The 26,795-nt window shown below is 43.2% G+C and overlaps 2 protein-coding genes across 5 annotated transcripts in view; one reads left to right on the top strand and one right to left on the bottom strand.

Annotated features, from left to right (window-relative positions):
* Nucleotides 1-186: 186 nt before the first annotated feature.
* LOC112224151 (oxysterol-binding protein-related protein 7-like) lies at nt 187-22,265 on the top strand. 3 transcript variants are annotated; one of them, XM_042305908.1, is made up of 21 exons: nt 187-418; nt 7,249-7,492; nt 7,751-7,891; nt 7,971-8,024; nt 8,114-8,227; nt 9,590-9,751; nt 9,940-10,093; nt 13,839-13,960; nt 14,440-14,529; nt 14,829-14,852; nt 15,333-15,504; nt 15,607-15,698; nt 15,831-15,993; nt 16,663-16,946; nt 17,228-17,365; nt 17,471-17,534; nt 17,705-17,783; nt 17,877-18,172; nt 19,988-20,114; nt 20,301-20,423; nt 20,583-22,265. In XM_042305908.1, exons 2-21 carry the CDS (start codon nt 7,352-7,354, stop codon nt 20,689-20,691), a joined length of 2,649 nt encoding a protein of 882 aa, XP_042161842.1. In that variant the 5' UTR covers nt 187-418; nt 7,249-7,351; the 3' UTR covers nt 20,692-22,265. The 3 variants fall into 3 exon arrangements, with proteins under 3 accessions (XP_042161842.1, XP_024243275.1, XP_042161843.1); XM_024387507.2 differs by having other exon boundaries at nt 14,440-14,538; XM_042305909.1 differs by lacking the exon at nt 14,829-14,852.
* Nucleotides 22,166-26,795, bottom strand: part of LOC112224152 (eomesodermin) — a 20,917-nt gene continuing 16,287 nt past the window's right edge. Inside the window, exon 6 of one of the 2 annotated variants that reach the window (XM_024387508.2) lies at nt 22,166-26,502. In XM_024387508.2, coding sequence (XP_024243276.1) covers nt 25,677-26,502 — 826 coding nt within the window. In that variant the 3' untranslated portion in view covers nt 22,166-25,676. The remainder of the gene's footprint in view (nt 26,503-26,795) is intronic. The other variant, XM_024387509.2, reaches the window with a different exon arrangement.

The raw sequence follows: 26,795 nt of genomic DNA, 5'->3' as shown, positions 1-26,795 counted from the left end.
GACTTGATTTAAATGTCTTGAAAACATGCAGTTATCCAATGGAGATGTAGGGACAGACAAGCCTAGGTGCACCATAAATTGCCAGGTCTATATGTCTAGCAACACCCCATAAGCACATCTAATTCCTTAAGCTAATGCGGATAATGCCCTGGCCACATTGCGCAGTGGCACTGCTCTCCATGGATTTGGGGGATGCACATTTTACTCATTGCTTGTGGACAGGGAAGCCGTCATTGGCCGTTTCTATAACACTTTTTGAAGGCATTTCTTGTTTTTCCCGCATATTTGTTGAGAAAGCCATGGTCAGCGATATGGTGAGGCTCTGTGATTTGACAAACAAATGGGAAATCACAAAGTTTGTTGGACATTTGAAGAAAAAATAATTACCATGATGAGAGTGGTCACACATGAACTTCAGGTAAGCACACAGACTGATATTTGCATTTATTGAATGTGTAGTTTGACGAGATGACTTATCAGGAAAGGGGAATTTCCAAGAATTGTATATGAATTGCAATTTCAACATTCACACTTTAGCCAACTAAACAAACAACCACATAACCAAAAAAAGCTACAGTATTTATTGGGTTGACCTATTTCAAAGTGTTGTGATTGGACAAAAATATTGCAATAAATCAGATAATTATAGATTTGGCTAGTATAGAATACATTTTTTTTAACACTTTATTAAGCACATCATTAATCAGACTAGGATCTTATGGCTATGAAGGAGATGTTTAATCAATATATGGTTGGAGAAAAAATATCCCACATTTTAAACTTGTGCCATGCTTAATTAAAATGGTTTTGTTCAGTTCAGACCATGAGTCAAGTTGTGTGGGACAATAATTCATAATAGGCTTTAGATAAGAGCCTCCTTGCCCCTATTTAACCCTTGTGATAAGGCCCAAGGTTATGCCTTTTTGCATAGTGCTTTCTTGAGAATAACAAGTAGTTTGTATTATTTAACCACATAGCAAGTTGACTCACTTGTTTGATCACCACCTTCACCCTGTCTGTGGTACACTCACGCAATTGTCAGACAGTGGCATCAGAGTTTTCAATCCCAGAGGCACAACATCGCGATACTTCCAGGAACGCGTCGCAAAGCAGACTCGACAGACCAGACCGAGGTTTGGCAAGTCATTAGAAGAAGTAAAAAATGTGTTTAATTAAAAAATTTCTAATTCAAAAGGCAAAACATAGGTTCGAACCTATATATAGTACGTTAGGAAGGTATTCAGACCCCTTTACTTTTTCCACATTACAGCCTTATTCTAAAATGGACTAAATTGTTTTTTCCCCTCATCAATCTACACACAATAGCCCATAATGACTGAGCAAAAACAGTTTTTTCCCATTAAATTTTAGCAAATTTATTTAACCCCCCCATATTTACATAAATATTCAGACCCTTTACTCAGTACTTTGTTGAAACACCTTTGGCAGCGATTACAACATCAAGTCTCCTTGGGTATGATGCTACAAGCTTGGGTCACCTGTATTTGGGGAGTTTCTCTCATTCTTCTCTGCAGGTCCTCTCAAACTCTGTCAGGTTGGATGGGAAGTGTCGCTGCACAGCTATTTCAAATCAAATCAAAGTTTATTTGTTACGTGTGCCGAATACAAACAGGTGTAGACCTTACAGTGAAATGCTTACTTACAGGCTCTAACCAATAGTGCAAAAAAGGTGTTAGGTGAACAATAGGTAGGTAAAGAAATAAAACAGTAAAAATTAAAGTAGCGAGGCTACATACAGACACCGGTTAGTCAGGCTGATTGAGGTAATATGTACATGTAGATATGGTTAAAGTGACTATGCATATACAGTATGAACAGAGAGTAGCAGTAGCGTAAAAGAGGGGTTGGCGGGTGGTGGGTGGCGGGACACAATGCAGATAGCCCGGTTAGCCAATGTGCGGGAGCACTGGTTGGTCGGCCCAATTGAGGTAGTATGTACATGAAGGTATAATTAAAGTGACTATGCATATATGACAAACAGAAAGTAGCAGCAGCGTACTGGGGTCTTTGACCATTTTTAGGGCCTTCCTCTGACATCGCCTGGTATAGAGGTCCTGGATGGCAGGCAGATTAGCCCCAGTGATGTACTGGGCTGTACGCACTACCCTCTGTAGTGTCTTGCGATCAGAGGCTGAGCAATTGCCGTACCAGGCAGTGATGCAACCAGATGCTCTCGATGTTGCAGCTGTAGAACCTTTTCAGGATCTCAGGACCCATGCCAAATCTTTTTAGTTTCCTGAGGTGGAATAGGCTTTGTCGTGCCCTCTTCACGACTGTCTTGGTATGTTTGGACCATTCTAGTTTGTTGTTGATGTGGACACCAAGGAACTTGAAGCTCTCAACCTGCTCCACTACAGCCCTGTTGATGAGAATGGGGGTGTGCTCGGTCCTCCTTTTCCTGTAGTACACAATCATCTCCTTGTCAACACAACCAAATATCAACATTTGAATGATACTTATCTTGGATAATTCCATCTGTGCTACTGTGCCACTGTCTGGCGTTAATTCTAGTTTGTCTACAATGAATAATTGATATGTTGGATTCACGTCTCCATCTCAACCAAACATCCTATTCTTTAACTTAGATTTTTAAAATGGAGATGTGAATCTAACATATACATTATTAATTTGAAAACAAACTGGAATTAAATCCAGACAGTGGTACAGATGGAACTATCCAAGTAAAATATACATCTCCTTCAAATGTTGATATCTGTTTGCGTTGACAACCAAACACAATTCAATATCGCTAATTATACCATGGCATTGTTGAATACTTGTTTCTGATTGGCTTGAAGGGCATTCTAGAGCGTGCATTATGTAAGGGATAGTCAAGGGGCTATGCTTTCTATGGAAAATAATAATAGAATGTCCTTCCATCTAATCAGAAACGAGTATTCAACAATGCAATGGTATAATTATGCAATAAGGCCCGAGGAGGTGTGGTATATGGCCAAAATACTACAGGTAGGGTCTGTTCAGTGCAACACGGAGTGCCTGGACACAGCCCTTAGCCGTGGTATATTGGCCATATATAACAACCCCCCGAAGTTTCTTATTGCTATTATGAACTGGTTACCAACATAAGAGTGATAAAAATACATGTTTTTTTGCATACCCGTCATTTACGGTCTGATAAAGTGCATTCGGAAAGTATTCAGACCACTTGACTTTTTCCACATTTTGTTACAGCCTTATTTTAAAATGAATTAAATAGTTTTTCCCCTCATCAATTTACACACAATACCCAATACTGACAAAGCAAAAACAGGTTTGTATAAATGATTGCAAATTTATAAAAATACAAATAACTGAAATACCACACTGACATAAGTACTGTATTTAGACCCTTTACTCAGTACTTTGTTGAAGCACCTGCTGAGATGGTTATCATTCTGCAAGATTGTCCTATCTCCACAGAGGAGCTCTGTCAGAGTGACCATCGGGTTGTTGGTCACATCCCTGGCCAAGGCCATTATTACCCGATTGCTCAGTTTGGCCGGGCGGCCAGCTCTAGGAATGATGGAGGCCACTGTGTTCTTGGGGACCTTCAATACTGCAGAAAGGTTTTGGTACCCTTCCCCAGACCTGTGCCTCAACACAATCCTGTCTTAGAGCTCTGCGGACAATTCTTTCTACCTCATGGCTTGCTTTTTGCTCTGACATGCATTGTCATCTGTGAGACCTTATATAGACAGGTGTGTGCCTTTCCAAATCATGTCCTATCAATTAAATTTATCACAGGTGGACTCCAAATTGTAGAAACATCTCAAAGATGATTGATGGAAACACGATGCACCTGAGCTCAATTTCGAGTCTCATAGCAAAGGGTCTGAATACTTATGTAAATAAGGTAATTCCGTTTTGTTTGTTCGAACTGATTTGTGTTCAAGCAGCAGAGGAGTCACCAAAGATATTTACAACCAACCCAATATAGTTCATCTGTGTCGTTTTCAATGGGAGTAAATTAAGCATAGTGAGCAGAATAAGCAAGGAGGTGGGCAGAGCCAAGCATGCGCTAGCGAGATCCTATTGGCGTGTTCTAGCATGTATTTGCATATTTCTGTTAGGGAACGCCTTCTCTGTGAAGTACACGTATACTTAACTAAATAACTAAATTCACCCTTGCACACCTTGTAAACAACATTTTGGCAAAGGGTCACGTCTACAAAACTTTGTGTACTCTGTTTGCAACTGATAATAGTTTTGGGAATAGAAAACTGTATTGAGATCAGACTTTTCTTTGGTGAGAAAATCATCCGAATGTCGGCCCAGTGCCACCTCACTCCATACAGATGTATACATACGGTGAAACAGCTGGCCTCTTGTTCTATCTGTGAACTCACAGTGACAGCACTGAGCAGCAGCTGAAAGGAGGTAGACTAATGGATCCCGCATGCGTAGAAATCTCCGTATTTTAAGCAAAGAGCAAGTTGGGTTCCTGAATATCTGGAACCGCAGCCACTGCGCTATGGGTTGTAGCCTATAGTTTTTGTATTTTTAGGGATATAACTTCTTGCCACTGTGAGGCAGTAATACATAAGGTGATGGGTCAGGTCATAGGTTTGGTTAGTTATAAACGTAGACTCATCGAGATGACGTAGATGCAAAGTAAACCGTAGTAGTGGGTACATTTCCGTAACAACAAAGAGCAATTAAAGGTGAGGCCTAAAGGAGAAGTTGTATTTTTACAACCAAATCTCTATTTTTTGTATGTTATAGAAAGGTCCAGACATCTTTTTTGAGATTTCACTTGTTTTTGAGAAACCTACCCCAACAGTGAATTGTCCTTTTAGAGACGGCAAAGCTCTCAGTATAGTGATGCAGCTCTTTAGATGTTGTACACAAGAAATTGTCATTCCAAACTTTATCTGCAATGTTATATTCCAGTTTTCCTTTACACTGCTGTGCAGGCCGGGTGTGTCTATGTAGTATACGAACATAATTCATGATTTTTACTTTATTTTAGTTAGTTTTGGAGTCTCAGTAGAGTTTTAGTTTTTCAAATGGGTTTGTTAATTATTTAATTTCAGTTTACTAAATAGTTTTTTCATGATTCTTTTTAGTTTCATTTTTAGTTTACGATAATAACCTTATAGTAAGGTTACTATGGGTGTGAAATACGTCAGGCCATGTGTATATTTAGCATTTTATCAGGAATCAGGTAAGACCCAGATGCAGACCGTGTCGAAGTAAACATGTTTATTAGAGCAACAGGGGCAAAGATACAGGACGGCAGGCAGGCTCAGGTCAGGCAGAGGTCGGTAATCCAGAGGTGGGGCAAAGGTACTGACCGGCAGACAGGCTCAGGGGCAGGCAGAGTGGACAGGCGGGCGGGCTCAGTGTAGGCAGGGGTCAAAACCAGGAGGATGCGAAAAGAGAAGTGGGGAGAAAAGCAGGAGCTGATACAAAAACCGCTGGTAGGCTTGAACAAACAAGACGAACTGGCAACAGACAGACAGAGAACACAGGTATAAATACACGGGGGATGATGGGGAAGATGGGCGACACCTGGAGGGGGGTGGAGATAATCACAAAGAGAGGTGAAACAGATCAGGGTGTGACACATTTATCCCTTTGACGGGATATGAAAGTAGAGGGCCTTGTGTTTCTAGAACCGAGTTGCAATTGTGAATCGATTCACGTTTAGATCGTGCCGGCCTATTTGACGGTTTTGACTGACATATCCTTCATCCTTCATTGACTCCCTGTCAAAATAAAAGAAATTGATTCAGTTAGTTGGAAGTGGTCCCTTGAACATATAGATAATTGGTGTGATCAAATGTAAACCATAAACATCACCTAGCATGCAACATCCCCACATAGTATTCATAATCCAATGGATAAATTGCCCGCTGAAAAATGCCATGCAAGGCAATACACGGAGCATGCACTGTAATTGTGTATTTTTCTGTGTTGAGTAAGCAAGCTTGGCTAGCAGCAAATCTCATTATCCAGTTCCTGCCACATGCTTTCCTGACTGAGGTCAGAGAGGCACCCATCCCTACCTCTGTCCTCAACCATCACATGTAACACCAAGCCAAGCCAAGCCTGCATGGGTGCACATGGACACACAGCCTCACAGCCTAACACACATCATCTATTGTGTTTTTGATGGCTGTAGACGTGTCACTTTTGCATAGGCCTAGCACTCCCATACATAGGGCTCAAACTTTGTTTTGTTGTCACCCCTAGCTTCAGTGTTCTCTGCCTTGTGATGTCATTATTGCATGTGCAGGCGGGGTGTTGCTAAAAAAGACTTGGCTAAGCCAATTAGAAGGAAGGTTGCTAATCCTGTTCTCAGATTCCCAGCCTGTTAGGAGGAAGTGAGCACAACTCTTACCAGCCTACAGGCAATGGCCTCTGATATCATGGCTCTTCCTTTACTGTATATTGAAATGGAAATGGTTATTACACTAGATGGGAAATCTGACATTGATCTTAAATAGCTTAGTAGCACAAATACCTGTAGTTCAAGGCTGAGAGGGATCTCAGGTTCTGTCACAAGCCCCCATTGAAACCATTTTCCAAGACCTAGATGTGGTTTTAGTATTTTAGAAATAACACCTGCTGTCAAGTTATGAATACAGGCCTCATATCTTCATGCAACGACCTCAGACAAGAGATTTGTGAATCAAACATGTTGAAGAGTCTCTTCAGCCTCTTATTCACATAATTGCAGCAAACAATTGTCCAATTCAGAATGGGCAATTTACTCAAAAAAAGTTACACGTCAGTGCTGATGGTCCCTTTCCACACCCATTTGGTCTACCCCAGATGTTGATGTGAGCCTGGCTACTATTGCAGAATTATAGCACTGCCTAGATTTGTCTTTAGTGAGAGAGTATTTGTTTACTGACAAAAGGTGAACAAGGTAGATCCAGTACAATCCAGGTAAGCCAAGGCCATGTGTCCAAGTGAAGCATCTCTCTGGGAACCAGTTTAGAGTGAGTCCCCTCAAGTCCTCCGAAGTTTAGTATGTTTCACAGATTTGTGTCAGTGTTCGGGTGTGTTGGACACCTCTGGGGGAAGGGTGCATAGGATTTAGTATTATTTTTTGGCCAAGAATGCAGCTCTGTTGAGATGCCATTGAGATCATCTTAAATAAAAAACTATTTCAAAACCTTCCACGTACAGTGTCTGTGTTGTCCACATAAGTCATAGTTTTTTTCTGTAAAGGTTGTTTGATTATTGCTCACTTTTCATGTGTTTTACTTTCTTTCTCAGAACCATACCCTCCTGAGATGACAGGGAGTTTGTAGCAGGACAGTCTCACTGAAAAATCTACCATTAACACAAGGGAGGGAAGCCTGACATTATAATTTAAAAAATGGAATCATTTCAAAATCCTTATGGGGCCACGCTCAACCGCAGCCAATCGCTGATGAGTGGCCTGGAGAAGACCCCTCCCACCTGCAACAAGCCCACCCACTCTCGGAGCAGTAGCACTGCCTCCTCCCGTCACTCCCGGGTGAGTATGTCTCTTCCATCAAGAGAGTCACAATGACAAAGAATCAACATCAACAAATTCAAAAAACAATCAACACATCCACAGTCACTGACAGAACTAATTAAATTCTATATGTAAGGAGTTTTAGGCCCATCCTGCACTTGTTTAAATATCAAATATCCAAACAAAACTTCAAACTGGATGTTAACATTTCACAAACAACAGGACTGTCTCTAGATAGTTGTTGATGTGTCTGTTATGGTGTTGTCTCACCCTCAGAACATTAAAGATTGGGAGGTGATGGACGACCTTCAGGTGGACGTGACGTCAGGTGACAACCCCCAGGACCTGACCATCCCGGGCATCTGTGAAGGATACCTCCTCAAGAGGAGAAAATGGCCCCTGAAAGGCTGGCACAAGGTCAGCAAACTGTCCATTCATCACTATTTTGGAAATTAGTTCATTTTGGCCTTAATTCATGTGTTTATCCTACTTTCAGAGGTACTTTGTGTTGGAAACTGGGATCTTGCGATATTCCAAAACCCAACAAGATGTAAGTGCACATTCCCTTAATTATATATTTTAGTTAAATTATGAAAACCTCCCCATTAATAATGGAAAGCACTTATTTTTACTTTAAAGATCACAAGGGGAAAGCTCCATGGTTCATTAGATATCAGCCTTGCAGTCATGTCAATCAACAAGAAATCCAATCGTATCAATTTGGATGCAGGAGACATTCTATATCACATGAAGGTATGCCCCGTCCCTTTCACCTTATTTTAGCTTGTTGCCTTGTACTACTACATACACTAACATTCAAAAGTTTGGTGTCACTTAGTGATGTCCTTGTTTTTGAAAGAAAAGCACATTTTTTTTGTCCATTAAAATAACATCAAATTGATCAGAAATACCGTGTAGACATTGTTAATGTTATAAATGACTATTGTGCTGGAAACGGCAGATTTTTCTATGGAATATCTACATAGGTGTACATAGGCCCATTATTATCTTGTGTTCCAACACATGTTGTGTTAGCTAATTCAAGTTTATCATTTTAAAAGGCTAATTGATCATTAGAAAACCCTTTTGCAATTATGCCAACACAGCTGAAACTGTTGTTCTGATTAAAGAAGCAATAAAACGGACCTTCTTTAGACAAGTTGAGTATCTGGAGCATCAGTATTTGTGGGTTCGATTACAGGCGCAAAATGGCCAGAAACAAATAACTGTCTTATGAAACTCATCAGTTTATTCTAGTTCTGAGAAATGAAGGCTATTCCATGTGAGAAATTGCCAAGAAACTGAAGATCTCGTACAACGCTGTATACTACTCCATTCACAGAACAGGGCACACTGGCTCTAAACCAGAATTGAAAGAGGAGTGGGAGGCCCCAGTGCACAATTGAGCAAGAGCACAAGTACATTAGAGTGTCTAGCTTGAGAAACAGACACCTCACAAGTCCTCAACTAGCAGCTTCATTAAATAGTACCAGCAAAACACCAGTCTCAACGTCAACAGTGAAGAGGCGAATCTGGGATGCTGGCCTAGGCAGAGTTCCTCTGTCCAGTGTCTGTGTTCTTTTGCCCATCTTAATCTTTTTATTGGCCAGTCTGAGATATCGCTTTTTCTTTGCAAATCTGCCTAGAAGGCCAACATCCCGGATTCGCTTCTTCACTGTTGACGTTGAGACGGGTGTTTTGCTGGTACTATTTAATGAAGCTGCCAGTTGAGGACTTGTGAGGCGTCTGGAACACAGGAGTGATGGTTGCTGATAATGGGCCTCTGTACACCTATGTAGATATTCCATTAAAAAATCTAACGTTTCCAGCTACAATAGTAATTTACAACATTAACAATGTCTACACTGTGTTTCTGATCAATTTGATGTTATTTTAATGGACAAAAAAATAGCTTTTCTTTCAAAAACAAGGACATTTCTCAGTGACCCCCAACTTTTGAACAGCAGTGTACACAATTTAATAAACTAAGTTGAGTATTGTCCAAGGTTAAATTGAAGAACAGTTGAGTTGGATTATCTTTTTGGGATTACTTTTAGATGCCTGTAGTAATTAAAATGAACTTGACGCCACTCTTCCTGTTATTTCGTCTCCTAGGCCAAGAGTCATGAACTGTTCTACATCTGGGTGACCAAGCTGAGTGCCCACCGCATGTTCAAGAAGAATGAGGCTGCTCAAGTGCACAATGGCTTCCTCCAGGCCTTGTCCCAGGGCACCAGTGTGGCTGGACTAGCACAGCGGAATGGCATGCAGGACGTGGTAAATTCTCTTTGCAGAGATCCAGTCTCTGTTGGTAATGATGGTGGTTCATAGTCTTGTATTGACTCTCTTTCTTCTCTGTCTGTCTGTCTGTCCGTCTGTCCGTCTGTCTGTCTGTCTGTCTCTCTCTCTCTCTCTCTCTCTCTCTCTCTCTCTCTCTCTCTCTCTCTCTCTCGTCCGTATACCAGTCTTCCTACCAACACTACCAAAGCACTACAGGCTCTTACATGGGTGAGATAGCTGCACCAACACTGTCAGAGTTTCCCTCGGTCAACCCTGGGGTGAATGGGAAGGTGTCAGCCTGGTTACAACAGACTCATGACCCAGACAGCTGTGCTGAAGGTACTGCACTCTTATCTTGTATACAAAGTACACCCAATATGTTATAGTTATATACACTCAGGGCTCCCGAGTGGCGCAGCGGTCTAAGGCACTGCATCTCAGTGCTTGATGCGTCACTACAGACACCCTGGTTCGATTCCAGACTGTATCACAACCGGCCGTAATTGGGAGTCCCATAGGGCGGCGCACAATTGGCCCAGTGTTATCCAGGTTTGGCCGGTTTAGGCCTTCATTGTAAATAAGAATTTGTTCTTAACAAGAATTGAAGCTTTCTAACCATATCAGATATGTCTTTGTCCTGGGAAATGTTCTTGTTACTTACAACGTCATGCTAATCACATTAGCACATGTTAGCTCAACCCTCCTGCAGGGGGGACACCGATCCTGTAGAGGTTTTAACTGACTTCCCTAGTTAAATAAAGGTAAAATATCTATATTTTTTATTGTTTTTTAGGGCTATCAAATAAAATAAAATTGTATTTGTCACATGCGCCGAATACAACAAGTGTAGACCTTACAGTGAAATGCTTACTTACAAGCCCTTAACCAACAATGCATTAAGAAGTTTTAAGAAAAGAAAGTGTTAAGTAAAAAAATAGAAAATAAATGTAACAAATCATAAAACAGCAGGAGTAAAATAACAATAGTGAGGCTATATACAGAGGGTACCGGTACAGAGTCAATGTGTGGGAGCACCGGTTAGTTGAGGTAATTGAGGTAATATGTACATGATAGACAATTAACAGAGAGTAGCAGCAGCATAAAAGAGGGGTCTGGGTAGCCTTTGATTAGCTGTTCAGGAGTCTTATGGCTTGGGGATAGAAGCTGTTAAGAAGCCTTTTGGACATAGACTTGGCACTCTGGTACTGCTTGCCATGTGGTAGCAAAGAGAACAGTCCATGTTCAGGTTGGCTGGAGTCTTTGACCATTTTTAGGGCCTTCATCTGACACTGCCTGGTATAGAGGTCCTGGGTCGGATGCTGAACAGTTGCCATACCAGGCAGTAATACAACCATGCTCTCGATGGCACAGCTGTAGAAGCTTTTGAGGATCTGAGGACCCATGATCAATATTTTCAGTCTCCTGAGGGGAAATAGGCTTTGTCATGCCCTCTTCACGACTGTCTTAGTGTGTTTGGACCATGATAGTTTGTTGGTGATGTGGACACCAAGGAACTTTAAGCTGCCAATCTGCTTTAAGCTCTCAACTACTGCAGCCCCGTCGATGAGAATGGGGCTTGCTCGGATCCTCCTATTCCTGTAGTACACAGTATTCTCCTTTGTCTTGATCACGTCGAGGGAGAGGATGTTGTCTTGGCACCACAAGGTCAGGTCTCTGACCTCTTATTGATGCTGGTGATCAGGCATACCATCGGAAAACTTGATGATGGTGTTGGAGTCGTGCCTGGTCATACAGTCATGAGTGAACAGGGAGTACAGGAGGAGACTGAGCACGCACCACTAAGGGGCACCGTATTGAGGATCATTGTGGCACATGTGTTGTTCCCTACCTTTACCACCTGGGTCGGCCCGTCAGGAAGTACAGGATCCAGTTGCAGAGGGAGGTGTTTAGTCCCAAGGTCCTTATCTTAATGATGAGCTTTGAGGGCACTATGGTGTTGAACGCTGAGCTGTAGTCAATGAATAGCATTCTCACATAGGTGTTCCTTTTGTCCAGGTGGGAAAGATTGCATCATCTGTGGATCTGTTGGGGTGGTATGCAAATTGGAGTGGGTCTAGGGTTTCTGGGATAATGGCGTTGATGTGAGCCATGGCAGCCTTTCAAAGCACGTCATGGTTACATAAGTGAGCTACGGATCGGTAGTCATTAAGGCAGGTTGTGTTCTTGGGCACAGGGACTGTGGTGATCTGCATGAAATATGTTGGTATTACAGACTCAATCAGGGACATATTGAAAATGTCAGTGAAGACACTTGCCAGTTGGTCAGCAAATGCATAGAGTACACGTCCTGGTAATCCGTCTGGTCCTGCGCTCTTGTGAATGTTGACCTGTTTAAAGGTCTAACTCGCTCGACTATGGAGAATGTGATCACACAGTCATCCAGAACAGCTGATGCTCTCATGCATGCTTCAGTGTTATTTGCCTCAAGGCGAGTATAGAAGTAATTTAGCACATCTGGTAGACTTGTGTCATTGGGCAGCTCGCGGCTGTCCTTCCATTTGTAGTCTGTAATAATTTGCAATCCCTTCCACATCCCTTGAGCGTTGGAGCCGGTGTAGTACGATTCAATCTTAGTCCTGTATTGACGCTTTGTCTGTTTGATGGTTTGTCGGAGGGCATAGTGGGATTTCTTATAAGCTTCCAGGTTAGATTCCTGCTCCTTGAAATCGGCAGCTCTACCCTTTAGCTCAGTGTGGATGTTGACTGTAATCCATGGCTTCTGGTTGGGGTATGTACGTACGGTCACTGTGGGGACGACGTCATCGATGCTCTTATTGATGAAGCCAGTGACTGATGTGGTGTACACCTCAATGCCATCGGAAGAATCCCGAACATATTCCAGTCTGTACTAGCAAAACAGTCCTGTAGCTTAGCATCTGCTTCTTCAGACCACTTTCTTATTGACCGAGTCACTGGTGCTTCCTGCTTTAGTTTTTGCTTGTAAGCAGGAAGCAGGAGGATATAATTATGGTCAGATTTACCAAATGGAGGGCGAGGGAGAGCTTTGTATGCATCTCTGTGTGTGGAGTAAAAGTGGTCTAGAGTTTTTTTCCCTCGTTGCACATTTAACATGCTGGTAGAAAATAGGTAAAACGGATTTGAGTTTCCCTGCATTAAAGTCCTCGCCCCCATTGGATGAGCATTTTTCTGTTTGCTTATGGCCGTATACAGCTCATTGAGTGCGGTCTTAGTGCCAGCATAGGTTTGTAGTGGTACATAGACAGCTACAAAAAAATACAGATGTGAACTCTCTTGGTAAATAGTGTGGTCTACATCTTATCATGAGATACTCTACCTCAGGCAAGCAAAACCTTGAGACTTCCTTAGATTTTGTATACCAGCTGTTGTTTACATAGACCACCACCCCTTGTCTTACCAGAGGCCACTGTTTGATCCTGCCGAAAAAGCTTAAAACTCGCCAGCTCTATGTTATTCATGTCGATGTTCAGCCATGGCTAGGTGAAACTTAAGATATTACAGTTTTTAATGTCCCGTTGGTAGGATATACGTGATCATAGTTCGTCTATTTTATTATCAATTGATTGTACGTTGGCTAATAGGACTGATGATAAAGGTAGATTACCCTCTCGGCGACAGATCCTTACAAGGCACCCGGATCTTCGTCCCCGATAGCTCCGTCTCTTTCTCCTGCGAATGACGGGGATGAGGGCCTTGTCTGGCGTCTGAAGTAAATCCTTCCCGTCCGACTCGTTGATGAAAAAATATTCCTCCAGTACGGAGTGAGTGATCGCTGTCCTGATGTCTAGAATCTCTTTTTTCGGTCATAAGACATGGTGGCGGAAACATTATGTACAAAATAAGTTACAAATAACCTGAAAAAACATACACAATAGCACAATTGGTTATGGTATCGCAAAACGGCAGCCATCTGCCAAACGTATAAATATAGGATTTTTTTTGTACTCATGCAAACAATATCTATAGCTCCTAATTATCATGAATCATGGACGACAACAGTTAGGAGATACAAGTGTTTTGTTCTTAACTCCCCAGTAGAACTGTTCTAGGACCTGCCCTAACAGCATCTGTATTGTTTTTGCAGAGCTGAACCGTTGTCAGTTGGACCTGTCTGAGCTGAACCGGCTGGTCCAGAGGCTGCAGTCACTGGAGGGGGGGCAGCAAGCCTTCACCAATGGAGAGCTGCAGCGCATCATCAGCATGCAGGTGAGATGACGCAACACCACTACGGCCCAGTTCCAAACTAAAACTTCCTAGGATAGGTTTAGCAATGTGGTAATGGTTCCACCCCAGCCGTCTCAGAGGGTAGGATCAAATATCAACACTTAACCAGATGTTTCATGTCTACACATTTTCCCAGGGGCTAGGGGTGACTTTGGAACTAGGCATACCAGTGAGTTGCAGGACAAGGGTGTGAGACATGCTCGAATTTAGTAATGTAATGAGACAACTGGCTCATCCCAATGGGCAAAAACTGGCTGAATTAACATTGTTTCCACTCCATTTCAACCAAAACATTCAACGTGATGACGTTGAAAAGGGAATTTAATATTTTCTTCACCCAACTTTACTAAATCCAATGACAGGGTGAAATGTTGGGTTGATTTCACATTGAATTCATGTCTATGCACAATGGGATGCCTGTTCAGTGATTTAAGATGAGTCTGTTTTTTAATTCCACCAAGAATCTTTCCCTTGAGAAACCCAAGAAGTCCAGGTCTGGCAAGATATGGGGTCACTCACGCACAATGTCAAGGGTGGAGGCCCTCGGAATGGTAAGACAGGTTTGTAACACATAAAGCATTTGGTTAGAGCTGTGGTTCTTAGATTAAATGTGAAGGTGATTTAGGAAAACTTTAGACTCACCTTTTAGTTTTGACTTATGGATATTGTTCCAGTGAATTTTCCAATGGATTTGGTACTAATATTCAGATATTTTTAAATCCCCCAAATCCTGAAATTCCTAAAGGTGATTGTGTACCACTAACCAATCTGTTATGAATAGAATGTGTTGCTTTTGTGTATTAGCCAACCCAATCCCCTGATAACTTTTAGGCTTCTTTTTAATCCAAAGCCTTTTCGTGGAATTACAAAATCGGTGAGTCAAGACTATGACACTAGGCAGACTGCCAAAGCATGGAACAACTAGTCCTAATTTAGCTCTTCCATGTTGTCCAGACAGCCAAATATAGACAAAGGGGTATATTTGTTTACAATGGAAAGTAACATCATATGAGATGTAACTTTAGGGACAGAGTAAAGCAACAATTTTACAGTAAACATTGCTATCAGATGGAAGTTTGCAAATTGTAGTTGTGATAAAAGTTTGAGAAATAAGACATTTGTTTTGGCTAAAACCCTGTAGGACATACATGCTCCTAGAACTTGACGCTAGCCTTTAGCCTTCCACAGTAGTTATATTGCATGGCTTGTACACAGGTCTCCTTAATTTTCCATCTACATTTGAACATATTTAACATCTCACTAATGCGGGGAATCAGTGACTGACAAATACTGTAGAAAATGGCTATTCTGTTTGTTCTACTTTTTCATTCTTCACCATTCCTCAATTTTGTAGCTGTCCTCCAGTCACCTGAACAGCTCTTCCCAACTGGGTGCGTCTGTCCCCTCCCTCCCAGACTATGTACCCTCCATCCCAGACTACGTCTGCTCCCAGCTGTCCCCTCCCACCAACACCTCCGCTGAAGGCAAGAAGATCCAGCAGGACATCTGTACTTTGTCCCAAAGAGGTCAGAGCGAAATACACACAGACACACACACACTTTGCCTTCAGGTGTTACTGTTACTACTGATGCTAAATGTGAATTTCTTGATTTTCCTGTCCCCATCAGTGCACACGTCCCTCAAGTCTGTGCATGAGGCCTTGGCCCAGGAGCGTCAGAGACTGCAGGACACTTACCACCAATCAACCACACAGGCTGAGGTGAGGGTACACACCTTCAAGAAGACAGGTTTGGTTTACAAAAGACCTGTGAGTGCTTTTCGTCACCGATTCTGTCTGTTTTGCTGTCTTTCTCATGGTGTCTATTGTTCGTCACTCTTCCCCTCTCTTTAGACTGCATCTGGGAACCAGTCCCGCCGCACGCCCTCAGTGACAGACTCTGCAGCAGAGTATTTTGATGCGAGTGACGACGTCCTGAATGGGAGCTCCTCTGAGTCTGACGAGTCTGGTCTGAGCGACAGGACCACCAGCAACTCTGAACCTGAGGAGGGCCATGGTGAGCGTGAACACACACACGCACGCACGCACAAACGCACAAACGCACAAACGCACGCATGCACACACACACACACGCACACACAAACACACACGCACACGCACACGCACACACACACACACACACACACACACACACACACACACACACACACACACACACACACACACACACACACACACACACACACACACTGTGACCAGTTATCAATTAGAAGTAGTTTTTCAGTGTTGCGGTGTCACTACAGCCTGGGGTTCGATCCATGACCGGGAGTCCCATAGGGCGGCGTACAATTGGCCCAGCTTTGTCCGGGTGAGGGGAAAGTTTGGCCAGGGGGGCTTTACTTGGCTCATCACGATCTAGCAACTCCTTGTGGCGGGCCGGACGCCTGCAGGCTGACTTAGGTCGTCACTTGAACGGTGTTTCCTCCGACACATTGATGCAGCTGGCTTCCGGATTAAGAGAGCGGGTGTTAAGAAGTGCGGCTTGGTGAGTCATGTTTCGGGGGACGCATGACTCGACCTTCGCCTCTCCCGATCCCGTTGGGAAGTTGCAGCGATGAGACAAGATCGTAATCACGAAGTTGGGGAGAAAAAGGGGGTAAAAATGTACAAAAATGAAAAATGTTGTCTTTCAATGTATTGAAACATTTATACATTTTCCTCACAGCTTCGGCCACTCGTGAGTACCGTGCCAGCATCTCTAAGGCTCCCAACAGTGTTGTGCCCATGAACACTGGCCGCCGTACCACTCTGCCTGCCCACTGCCCAGAGAATGCCCATGTGGGCCTGATGCAGATCCTCTACAACAATATAGGCAAGGACCTGTCCCGTGTCTCCATGCCTGCTGCTCTCAACGAGCCTATCAACCTGATACAAAGACTGTGTGAGGAGCTGGAGTACTCCGAGCTGCTGGACATTGCCAACAACACACAGGACCCCTACCAGAGGATGGTAAAGATTATATTTAAATACATTAATGTATATGTCTTCAATATTTGGTAACGCAAAGGATGTACGGCTTTTAGATACATCTTAAAGACACTGAATGGGAAAGTGCTCAAAGTAGCAGCATTTTTTCACACCAATAAACTATGATAAAGATTTTCCATACTGTCAAAGGTATATGCTAGAGTACAGTATACATTGAGCCTCAGGATTGAAAGGAAACCCCGTAACGACAGCTGCAGTATGTTAGATTAGAAGACTGAAGGTGTTTCTCTGTTCTTGCGCAGGTCTACATTGGTGCCTTTGCCATCTCTGGTTATGCTACAGCTCACTACCGCAACCGCTACAAGCCCTTTAATCCACTCCTGGGGGAGACCTATGAATGTCTGAGAGAGGACAAGGGCTTCCGCTACATCAGTGAGCAGGTAGGAGGACTGAACCTTCTCTGACATCCCTCAGCAGGACTGAAGAGTGACCAGGCCAGACTAGTTCTGTCAGATTCAGACTAGACCGTTCTTGTCTTTCATCAGGTTTGCCACCATCCCCCCATCTCTGCGTGTCACGCAGACTCAGATAACTTCTCCTTGTGGCAGGGTGAGATCCCTTGATTATAAATGAGCAAAACCTTTCTTCTAGTCAGCTAGCGATAAGCGTCTTAACGTTTGCCTTGAACCATTTTAGATTTTTTGTTGTAACTATACTATCGTACACTTGTATCAATAATGTTTCTCATGGAACACAACATATTTATGTCACCTGAACAGACCAGCGATGGAAGAATAAGTTCTGGGGAAAGTCACTGGAGATCATGCCAACAGGGATCGTGAACGTCACTCTCCCAAGGTAAGTGTCCTGGTGGCCATTTCTTTACTGTCTACTCTCTCTAGCTGTTAGAAAATAACATGTGAAATGCTCTACCTTCAATCACTCTTTCAGGTTCGGGGACCACTATGAGTGGAACAAAGTAGTGACCTGTGTCCATAATGTCCTGAGCCAGCAACGCTACCTGGAGCACTATGGGGAGGTTATCATCCGTAACCTCAACAGCAACGCCTGCACTTGTAAGATCACCTTTGTCAAGTCCCGCTATTGGGGGTCGGACACCATCAAGAACGAGGTGCAGGGCACTGTGCTGGACCAGACTGGGAGTGTTATCCACCGGTTCGGCGGGTTGTGGCATGAGGGCATCTTCTGTGACACTTTTCCCACTCCGCAGTGTATCTGGAAGCCAAGTGAGTATCCCACCCACACAAGGAAAAAACTCAGAGAGTTTAAAACAGAAATTTTGTATAAAGGCTTTATTTCTCCTGTAAAGAAAATTGGACTCATTATGTTCGACGCCCATTGAATAAAAATATTTAGTATGTAGGAAGCCTATTTAGAAAGACCAAGTTGTAAAAGGTCATTCTAAATGTGCAGTTTTGTCACACAACACAATGCCACAGATGTCTCAAGTTTTGAGGGAACATGCATTTCAAATGCTGACTGCAGGAATGTCCACCAGAGCAGTTACCACGTGTAACCACGACGGCTGATGAAACTGGGACTTGGCACAACGGAATCATTTCTGCTCAAACTGTCATAATAAACCGTCTCAGGGAAGCTCATCTGTGTGCTCGCCATCCTCATCAGGGCCTTGACCTGACTGAAGTTTGTCATTGTAACCGACCTCAGTGGGCAAACGCTCACCTTCGATGGCCACTGGCACGCTGGAAAAGTGTGCTTTTCAGGGATGAATCCCGGTTTCAACTGTACCGGGAAGAAGGCAGACAGCGTGTATGGAATCATGTGGGCGATCGGTTTGCTGGTTCACGTTGTGAACTGAGTGCCCCATGGTGGCGGTGGGGTTATGGTATGGGCAGGCATAAGATACGGACAATGCATTTTATCGATGGCAATTTGAATGCACAGAGATACCGTGACGTGATCCTGAGGCCCATTGTCGTGCCATCCATCCACCTACATCACTTCAGCATGATAATGCACGACTCCATGTCACAAGGATATGTACAATTCCTGAAAGCTAAAAATGTCCCGGTTCTTCCATGGTCTGCATACTCACCAGACATGTCATCCATTTAGCATATTTTGGAGGCTCTGGATCGACGTGTACCAGTTCCCTCCAATATCCTGCAACTTCACACAGCCATTGAAGAGGTGTGGGACAACATTCCACAATCAACAGCCTGATCATCTCCAGACTATGTGAAGGAGATGTTTAATTTTTACCTTTATTTAGCTAGGCAAGTCAGTTAAGAACAAATTCTTATTTTCAATGATGGCCTAGGAACAGTGGGTTAACTGCCTGTTCAGGGGCAGAAGAACAGATTTGTACCTTGTCAGCTCGGGGATTTGAACTTGCAACCTTTCGGTTACTAGTCCAACTCTCTAACCACTAGGCTACCCTGCCGCCCTGCATGAGGTAAATGGTGGTCATACCACATACTTTTTTTTTAAAGGTATCTGTGACCAACAGATGCATATCTGTATTCCCAGTCATGACACTTTTTTTGGTGCACCAGGACCATTCACAGCGGAGCTCACTCAATTTAGCTCAACACTGATTGGCTATTATTTTTATTATTATATATTATATATATTATATATATATATCAAGGTAGGCCAAATGCTCGCTGGCTCCCCTCACATTCAATGCTACGGGCGGCAACAATGTCATACTCTTTTTAACCAGACAGCATCAGATATATATGCTACACATACTGAGACAGAGGGGCACTGTTTCATTCGCTCTGATGCTTTCTCCGGTGAGATACATTCAGCCTCTTGCATATTGAAGGAAATGTATGAACACAGAGAGACGAAAGATTATTTTTTTATGTTTGTTTATTTTTTTTCTTGATAAATGTTTTGGGGAAGCCTGGTTTCCCTTGGCATCTATGAATACACACCACTTGTTAAGATAAATCGGTGTTTTAGGACATTTTCTCATGGTTAGTGGTATGCTAACTAAAGACATTGTGGTTTGAGACTGTGGTTACATTAGCTTATTATTGTAGCTCACCTCATTGGCTTCTTTCACTGTGAAGATCCCCAGCCCAAGGACTACTACCTGTATTACGGCTTTTCCAACTTCGCACTGGAGCTGAACGAGCTCACCCCAGGCTTGAAGCCTCTTCTGCCCCCCACAGACTCACGCCTTCGCCCTGACCAGAGGTGAGTGGTGCCTCAATGGGCCGTGGAGGGCTTGATTATTATGAAACAATTTTACAAATCATGTTTTTATATTGATAGGGCCTTACATTTTTGAACCAGGAAAAATTCAGGGCCTTTCTTGTTGATACGATGTGATAAGTTTGATGAATTGGAGCGGTTTTTTTCTGAAGTTTTTCTTTTCCTCAGGATGCTGGAGGATGGGAGGGTGGATGATTGTGATAAGTTTAAAGAAGAAGTGGAGGACATGCAGAGGGAGCGGAGGAAACAACTGGCTAAGAAAGGACAAGAGCACAAGCCACGCTTCTTCAAGTAAGTCCCTGATCTTTTAGTCTTCAGTAATACTGAAGCAATAACAATCAGTGTGTCATCTTATATCTAGGATAATACTTCACCAAAGAATAGTTTGCAGCCCTAACTTTAAGGTATGCTTTCAGTAATTTACATTTTCTGTTAATTTTCCATATTCAGGAAAGCTGTGGATTCCTCTGGGAGGGATGTGTGGCTGACCAACGGAACCTATTGGAAATTCAGAGAGAACCCGGGGTTTGCTAACACAAACAACCTGGAACTATGGTGAAGAAACGCACTGGGGCCATTTGGTGGCCTGCGAGAATCAAATGACAAAATTACCCAAGTCTGTATTGAAACCCAGAGGATACGTGGTGGGAATTGATTAAGGCTTGGATGAACTGTCCTGAGAAGCCCACCTTCTATCATCACCATCTTATATGCACTCCCAAGACAAAGAAAACTTCCAGGAAAGTCTGGAAACTACTTGAATCCACTGAACAGTCAACAGTGAACAGTCAAGATGAAAATAGTTCCCAGAATCCCCTGAAAGTGTAGCATCACCTGTTCCATCACCTGAGAAGGATAAAGAGAGACTTTGTTCATTTTTCTAATGCATTTCTACTGGTACTTGTATTGTCCATTGCAATGTAGTTACGATCATTCCCTATTGTTTGTGTACATTTATGTTCCTCTATCAAGATGCATTTGCTGTCCAGCGCAGTGTTTCCCAACTCCTGTACTCCAATACCCCCAAAATACACATTTCTGTTGTAGCCCTGGACAAGCACACCTGACTCAACTTGTCAACTAATCAGCAAAGCCCTCAATGAGTTGAATCAGGTGAGTTAGTCCGGGGCAACAACAAAAATGTGTACTGTTGGGGGGTACTGGTGGACTCGAGTTGAGAAACACTGTCTAGAGCAGGGGTATTCAACTCTTGCCCTACGAGGTCCGGAGCTAGCTGGTTTTCTGGTCTACCTGATCATTAATTGCAACCACTTAGTGTGCCAGGTCTAAATCAGTCCCTGATTAGAGGGGATCAATGAAAACAATCAGTGGGACTGGCTTCGCGGTCCAGAGTTTGAGTTTGAGCGGCCTCGAGGGGTGGAAGTGTGAGGTTAATTTGCTCAGGTCAAGAAAACATTTACTGTGGACTAATATTCATAGATTGTATATTTTGAAATGTGTATTTTATACTCTCTGGGCTGAATCCTAACTAGATTTTTGTGTTTCATCACTCAACACTTTCACATAAATCTCCCAAAGAAATCTATGCATGATTCTTAGTTATGTGAGTGGATCTTAAGTTAAGATTTACGACCCTTTATGAATTATTGTTGAATAATATTTATTTCAGTGGCACTAGTGTATTAAATACCTCTCTTTTACAAGAGTTAATTTTAGTAAGTCAAACAATTTGACATGGGAATATAACCTATAGCTTGCATAAAGCTCTAGCTTGCATAAATTGTGCTTTTGATTTGTGATTTTAGTTAACACTAATAATGCTATTGTGATGATTAAAGATATTTCTCATGAAAGGGGTTACCAAGTCGAAACTGGTTGAGTGGGAACTGAATGTACTGTACTCATCATAATTAATCTGCTTAATGCTACCTTTGATAATGGTGAATTATGAGTATAATCAAATTATGATCAAACTAGACTTAATATCAACATGTGTAATATACAGTAGAATGGATATATGGCTATTATTCAATAGTTTGTATTTACATTCAATGAGATACCAAACCAAACAGTTGTGATTTAAGATAGTTAAACTTTAATTCATGAATAAAAAACAACAGTACAATACACACGTAAGCCACCTTTAATAAATAACGTTTTTTCCCCCTCTGTTTTCTGCCATTCAAGTCTTTTTTTTACATTAGAATAAATCAAACACAATATTTTGCATGTCTCTACTGCATTCCTGAATCATCTGAGTCTGTATCCCTTTCCAGCCTCCTCGGACCGATTGAGTTAATGATGATTTATACACCTCTATAAAACGTGAGGATAATTCATCTCACAGAATGGAAGGTGCCCTACTCCAAGACAAACAGTGCACATTAAACACAAAGGAAGATGATTCACTATCCAATGTTGGATGGAGAATTTGACCTTTCAAGTCTACACCTTATTCTCTAAGCCTTTTAAAGTCATCATTACTTCTGTAGACAATGGCAATCCCAGGGGACTACATTTCCCATTCACAGGTTTATTCTGATATTGGGGACATGAACGTTAAAGGATGGAAAATAATCATCGGTTATGGAGTGTTTACGGAAGATTTCTATTGTCACGAGTTGGGTTTGTTTAGCTCATTTTAAGGAGTAAGATTACCACTAGGTGGCAGTCCTGAGGAGTCTACACCACACATACAGAATTCTCTATTTCCCCCAACAGAGACACTCACTTGCTGTCATGTTAGTGCAGGTTCAGTGCCAGTGTAACATACAAAAAGATACAGAGTAAAATGTCAGCACATTTCCATAGCATTTGATAAAACCAACTTTTTTAATTGCTCTTGCCATATTGAACACCTTATAAATAATTGCACTTAAATAACGTAAATAACTCTCCACCTCTTATCAAATAACTCTAATTTTTAAGTTAAGATATATTAAGAAACCTCGTCCTTTTTTCGTTTTTTCATTTAAACTGCTTAAGGGTAAAACCAAAATGTTCAGGAAGCAATATAATATTTTTATACAGTGTCCAGCATAAGATTCTGCATAAGAAAACATCTTGCTTGACTTTTCAAGTTCCAGTTGATTCCCTTTCCCTATTTAAAAACATGAAGTCAGTCCAATGTCCTGTGCGAGACCTTTACTGTGCTGCAGCATTATTCCATTATGATGGTGTCACAGTTGTCAAGATTAGTTCCGTTTAGGGATGTCTTTCTGTTTACAAACATACTTAATATAGAGTTCTGCAATACCACAGACCTGATTGTCTTTTCCATCCTATTGCTCCAGTTTTTGTCAGAGAATCCCTGATTAGCCTGACACAAATGGCAGAATTTCCTTTTGAAAGTTGGCACCTACTGTATATAAGTCATGAATGAATAATATAAAAACACTTTGATGAGGTCAACAAAATGAACATCTAGTATACTGTATATGTATGTTTTTTTTAATACAATTATATCTTACATGAAGTATATTCAATCTTAGCCAGCAGTGTTGACTATAGACACACAGGCCTCTATTCTTTTTTTATTTTAAAGTTGGATGTGTTTGTCACCTTCCAGTGTGAGTGGTTGACTGTGTTTATGAGTCATGTTTTCATGGTTGGCCTGTCACTCAGTAAATGCTAATTATACCATGTCTGTCCTCTGTGCATCATATACTGTAATCACATACTTTAGCTACAGAAGTGTGATAAATAATGAGGTCTTGCCTTGATTACATTCCTGTCTCTTTTCTGATGGCCTTGCAATTGGAGCACACAAACCCAGCAATACGTGGTTTAAGACCACCACTATCCCAGGGTCCTCTGAGTGAGTGGCTGACTGTCACCCAATAGTTGTCTGTGGTCATTAGCACCTTGTGAAGGCCAGGGCTCTGATCAGCTCAGACTGGAGGCTCTCTCTCTCTCTCTCTATAGATCTCTTGTCACCTTGCCAGGAAGCTGCGCCTTTGTCACGACATGATGAACCTAACGTCTGGGGGTGGACATGGTCTGTCAGGTCACCCTAACCAAGCCTGGGAGTGACAATACATAGGCTACATGTACCCTGTCTGTTTGGCTCTCTCTTAGCCCTAGGATACATATTTGCCTGGTATCGGGGTGGGTGGAAATGGAGAAGCAAACAGAGGTCATCAAATCCAATAAATAAATACAAATACTACCCTATATTACTATTACCCTGTGTAGGCCATATAATGGGCTTTTGGCATTATGATTGTGTCTGTGTGTTTGTGTGTGTCATTATCAGCTCTCTGTTAGTAGGATTTCCAGTGTGTGTTGTCCGAGTGGCTCCCGTTTTAATGCAGTTATTGATTGTGGTCTTTATTTGTGTGGTGACGGGGGCACTCTCAGATTGATTTAAATCACACAGAGGGCGACCTCTGTTACAGTGAAACCGTCCAAAAACTTTTACCCTGTAATACTGAACGCAGCTCCCTGAAATGGTCTGGGATGGAAGCCTGAGAGTAAATTCATCTAATGATTTAGGTTCCCTTTGTGCGCTTACAAATTCAAATGAATCGCTATTGTAGTTGCCTCCAGTGTCTGTGAGATATGTTGAATTCCATTGTGTTGTGAGTCTTTCAGAGTGGCGACTCCTATTGGCTGCTAAGGCCAATAGTTCTAAATGACAGACCTGCTGTAGGCTTCAGAAGACCAGAGGAAGACTGGCCCGTCGGGCTTGAGGCTGATTAGCGATTCCACTTCAGGGCTAAGGTCCCCCTCACCTCTGACACCTGACCTCTGGCCTCTCGCCTGTGTGCTCGACCCTCAGCTTGCAGTTTTTCACTGCTGTCACAAGGGGGAGTTGCAATCTCCTCAGACAGTAGAGGGAGGATAAGTCAGAAATTATTCAATTATGTTATTAAGATGCAACCAGTCTTGTCTGCATCTTAGTACATTGGGGCATGTAATTGTGATCATATACTAAAAGAGTTGGGAGAATAGAGAAATATCTGTGTGTGAGCATGTGTGTGTGAGAGAGAGAAGGTGTGTGGGCAATTGTGTAAGTGTGTGTGTGTGTGACGTGGGAAGACCGGACAGTCCCTGCAGGGTTCTGTCAGCAGGTGTGCAGACGTCTTATTTTCTAATCCCCAAACGTTAGAAAGACTTAAGTCACAGGTCTGCGTGTCGTTGTGTCTACGTGTCTCTAGGGCAGTGTCAGTGGACCCAGTCAAATCGCCTTGGCTCTTTGGCCCTCACACACTTTGACAGTCACCTTCAAAGTGTTAGTGTCTGACCTCAAAGGGTCCTTGTTCTGAAACACGTAGCCAACACACAAAGAGAGGGCCTTATGAGTAGAGTAGCCACACGTTTGGGCTATAGAGAGGTCTACTCTATTTGTAAAGTAAGTATATATATATATATGTGTGTGTGTGAAAATAGCTGAGGTACAAGATATCTGACTTGTCTTCACCCTTTTGTTGTTGGACTTCCGTAGCCAATTGAGCTCCAGTCCAGCGCCATTACATGACTTCATTGGACAGGCAGAGACACACGGCCATGTGGGAGATACTAAAGCACACAGAGGATCGGGTAGGACACTAGGAGAGGGTATTTACGTGGTGGGTGGGGGGCTCAGTGGGTGTAAAAGCCGTAGTAGCCGGCGTCACTACTGCTGTCCTTTTCACAGACCTCCGCACTGCGGGTGGGTGGCGAGTTCTCCGTGCTAGAGGCGTAGGGCGACACTCGCGGTTTCTTGCTCTCCACCCCACTCTCGAACAGGCCTGAGTCGGCCGAGTCCACTGATTTGACAGAGGGGGGTTCCAGCCAGGGGTCCTCTCCCCCCACCTCCTTGGGCTTGTCCTGTAGTGGGGGTGGGGGGCGGAGCGGCTCTAGCAGGGACGGGGGGTGGAGCCTGGCGTGACCTGAAGAGGAGTTGGTAGAGGACACGGGCCTGAACCAGCCTAGACTGGGGCCGGCTTTACTGGGGTGGGGGTGGTTAAGGTACTGAGGGGAGGGTCGGCTGGTGGTCCAGGCTGCTGAGGAGGCTCCCGAGACGGATACGCTGGCAGAGGCGAAGGGGCTGTCCCCGTAATAGCCCAGCGCGTGGTGGGCCGACGTCTGCAGGGGAAAGGGCTTGTAGAAGCTGTTGTTAGCAAAGTCACTCTCGTAGGTGTTGAAGTCCAGCCGGTTGGAGGTGACACTCTGCTGGGGGGAAAGGTACCAGCGGCTGTGGGGGCTGGCTGAGGGGTCTTTGGACTGCTGGCCCATGGCAGCCATGTGCTCCCGGCTGTAGAATCGGCTCTGGGGCAGCGGGTTCATGTACTGGTCCGTCAGGTACCCCTGTGTGTAGCAGGTCCCCGCCAAAAACTGCTGGCCCTCGGTGGGGGACGGGGTGAGGCGGTCCGTGTCAGGCGGTGCATACAGCCTAGGCAGGGGAGGTGTTACTTCCTGGCAAAACCTAAGCCAAAAATATCTTTCAATCAACTAAAAGGCTTCTAACGCCTACTCATATCAACACATCTTTGTGAGATAGAAATACATAGGCCTACTAGTGTTAGCAATTTTACATGATATATTAGATGGAGATATCTAGTGTTGATACGGTTGGACTGAGTAGGTGTGTGTGCACTGTGCCTCAGCGCCTGCTTGTATAGACATAGAGCGGCTTTAAACATTCTCATTCAAGACTAGAGGCCCCTCTGGAGAGCAGGGTTTTGTTTTCTCTTTATTAATTCAGTTATTTTCTGGCAT

The sequence above is a fragment of the Oncorhynchus tshawytscha genome, linkage group LG25 (assembly GCF_018296145.1).
Source record: "Oncorhynchus tshawytscha isolate Ot180627B linkage group LG25, Otsh_v2.0, whole genome shotgun sequence".
Taxonomy (NCBI): Eukaryota; Metazoa; Chordata; class Actinopteri; order Salmoniformes; family Salmonidae; genus Oncorhynchus; species Oncorhynchus tshawytscha.
This window is presented reverse-complemented; position numbering and strand designations above follow the sequence as displayed.

Excerpts from the sequence above, each read along its gene's own strand:
- LOC112224151 (XM_024387507.2), top strand. The coding sequence starts at position 7,352 with ATGGAATCATTTCAAAATCCTTATGGGGCCACGCTCAACCGCAGCCAA. Across the intron at positions 15,505-15,606 it reads CTGTACTTTGTCCCAAAGAG|TGCACACGTCCCTCAAGTCT; the intron begins GTCAGAGCGAAA and ends TGTCCCCATCAG. Across the intron at positions 18,173-19,987 it reads GCAGTGTATCTGGAAGCCAA|ATCCCCAGCCCAAGGACTAC; the intron begins GTGAGTATCCCA and ends TTCACTGTGAAG.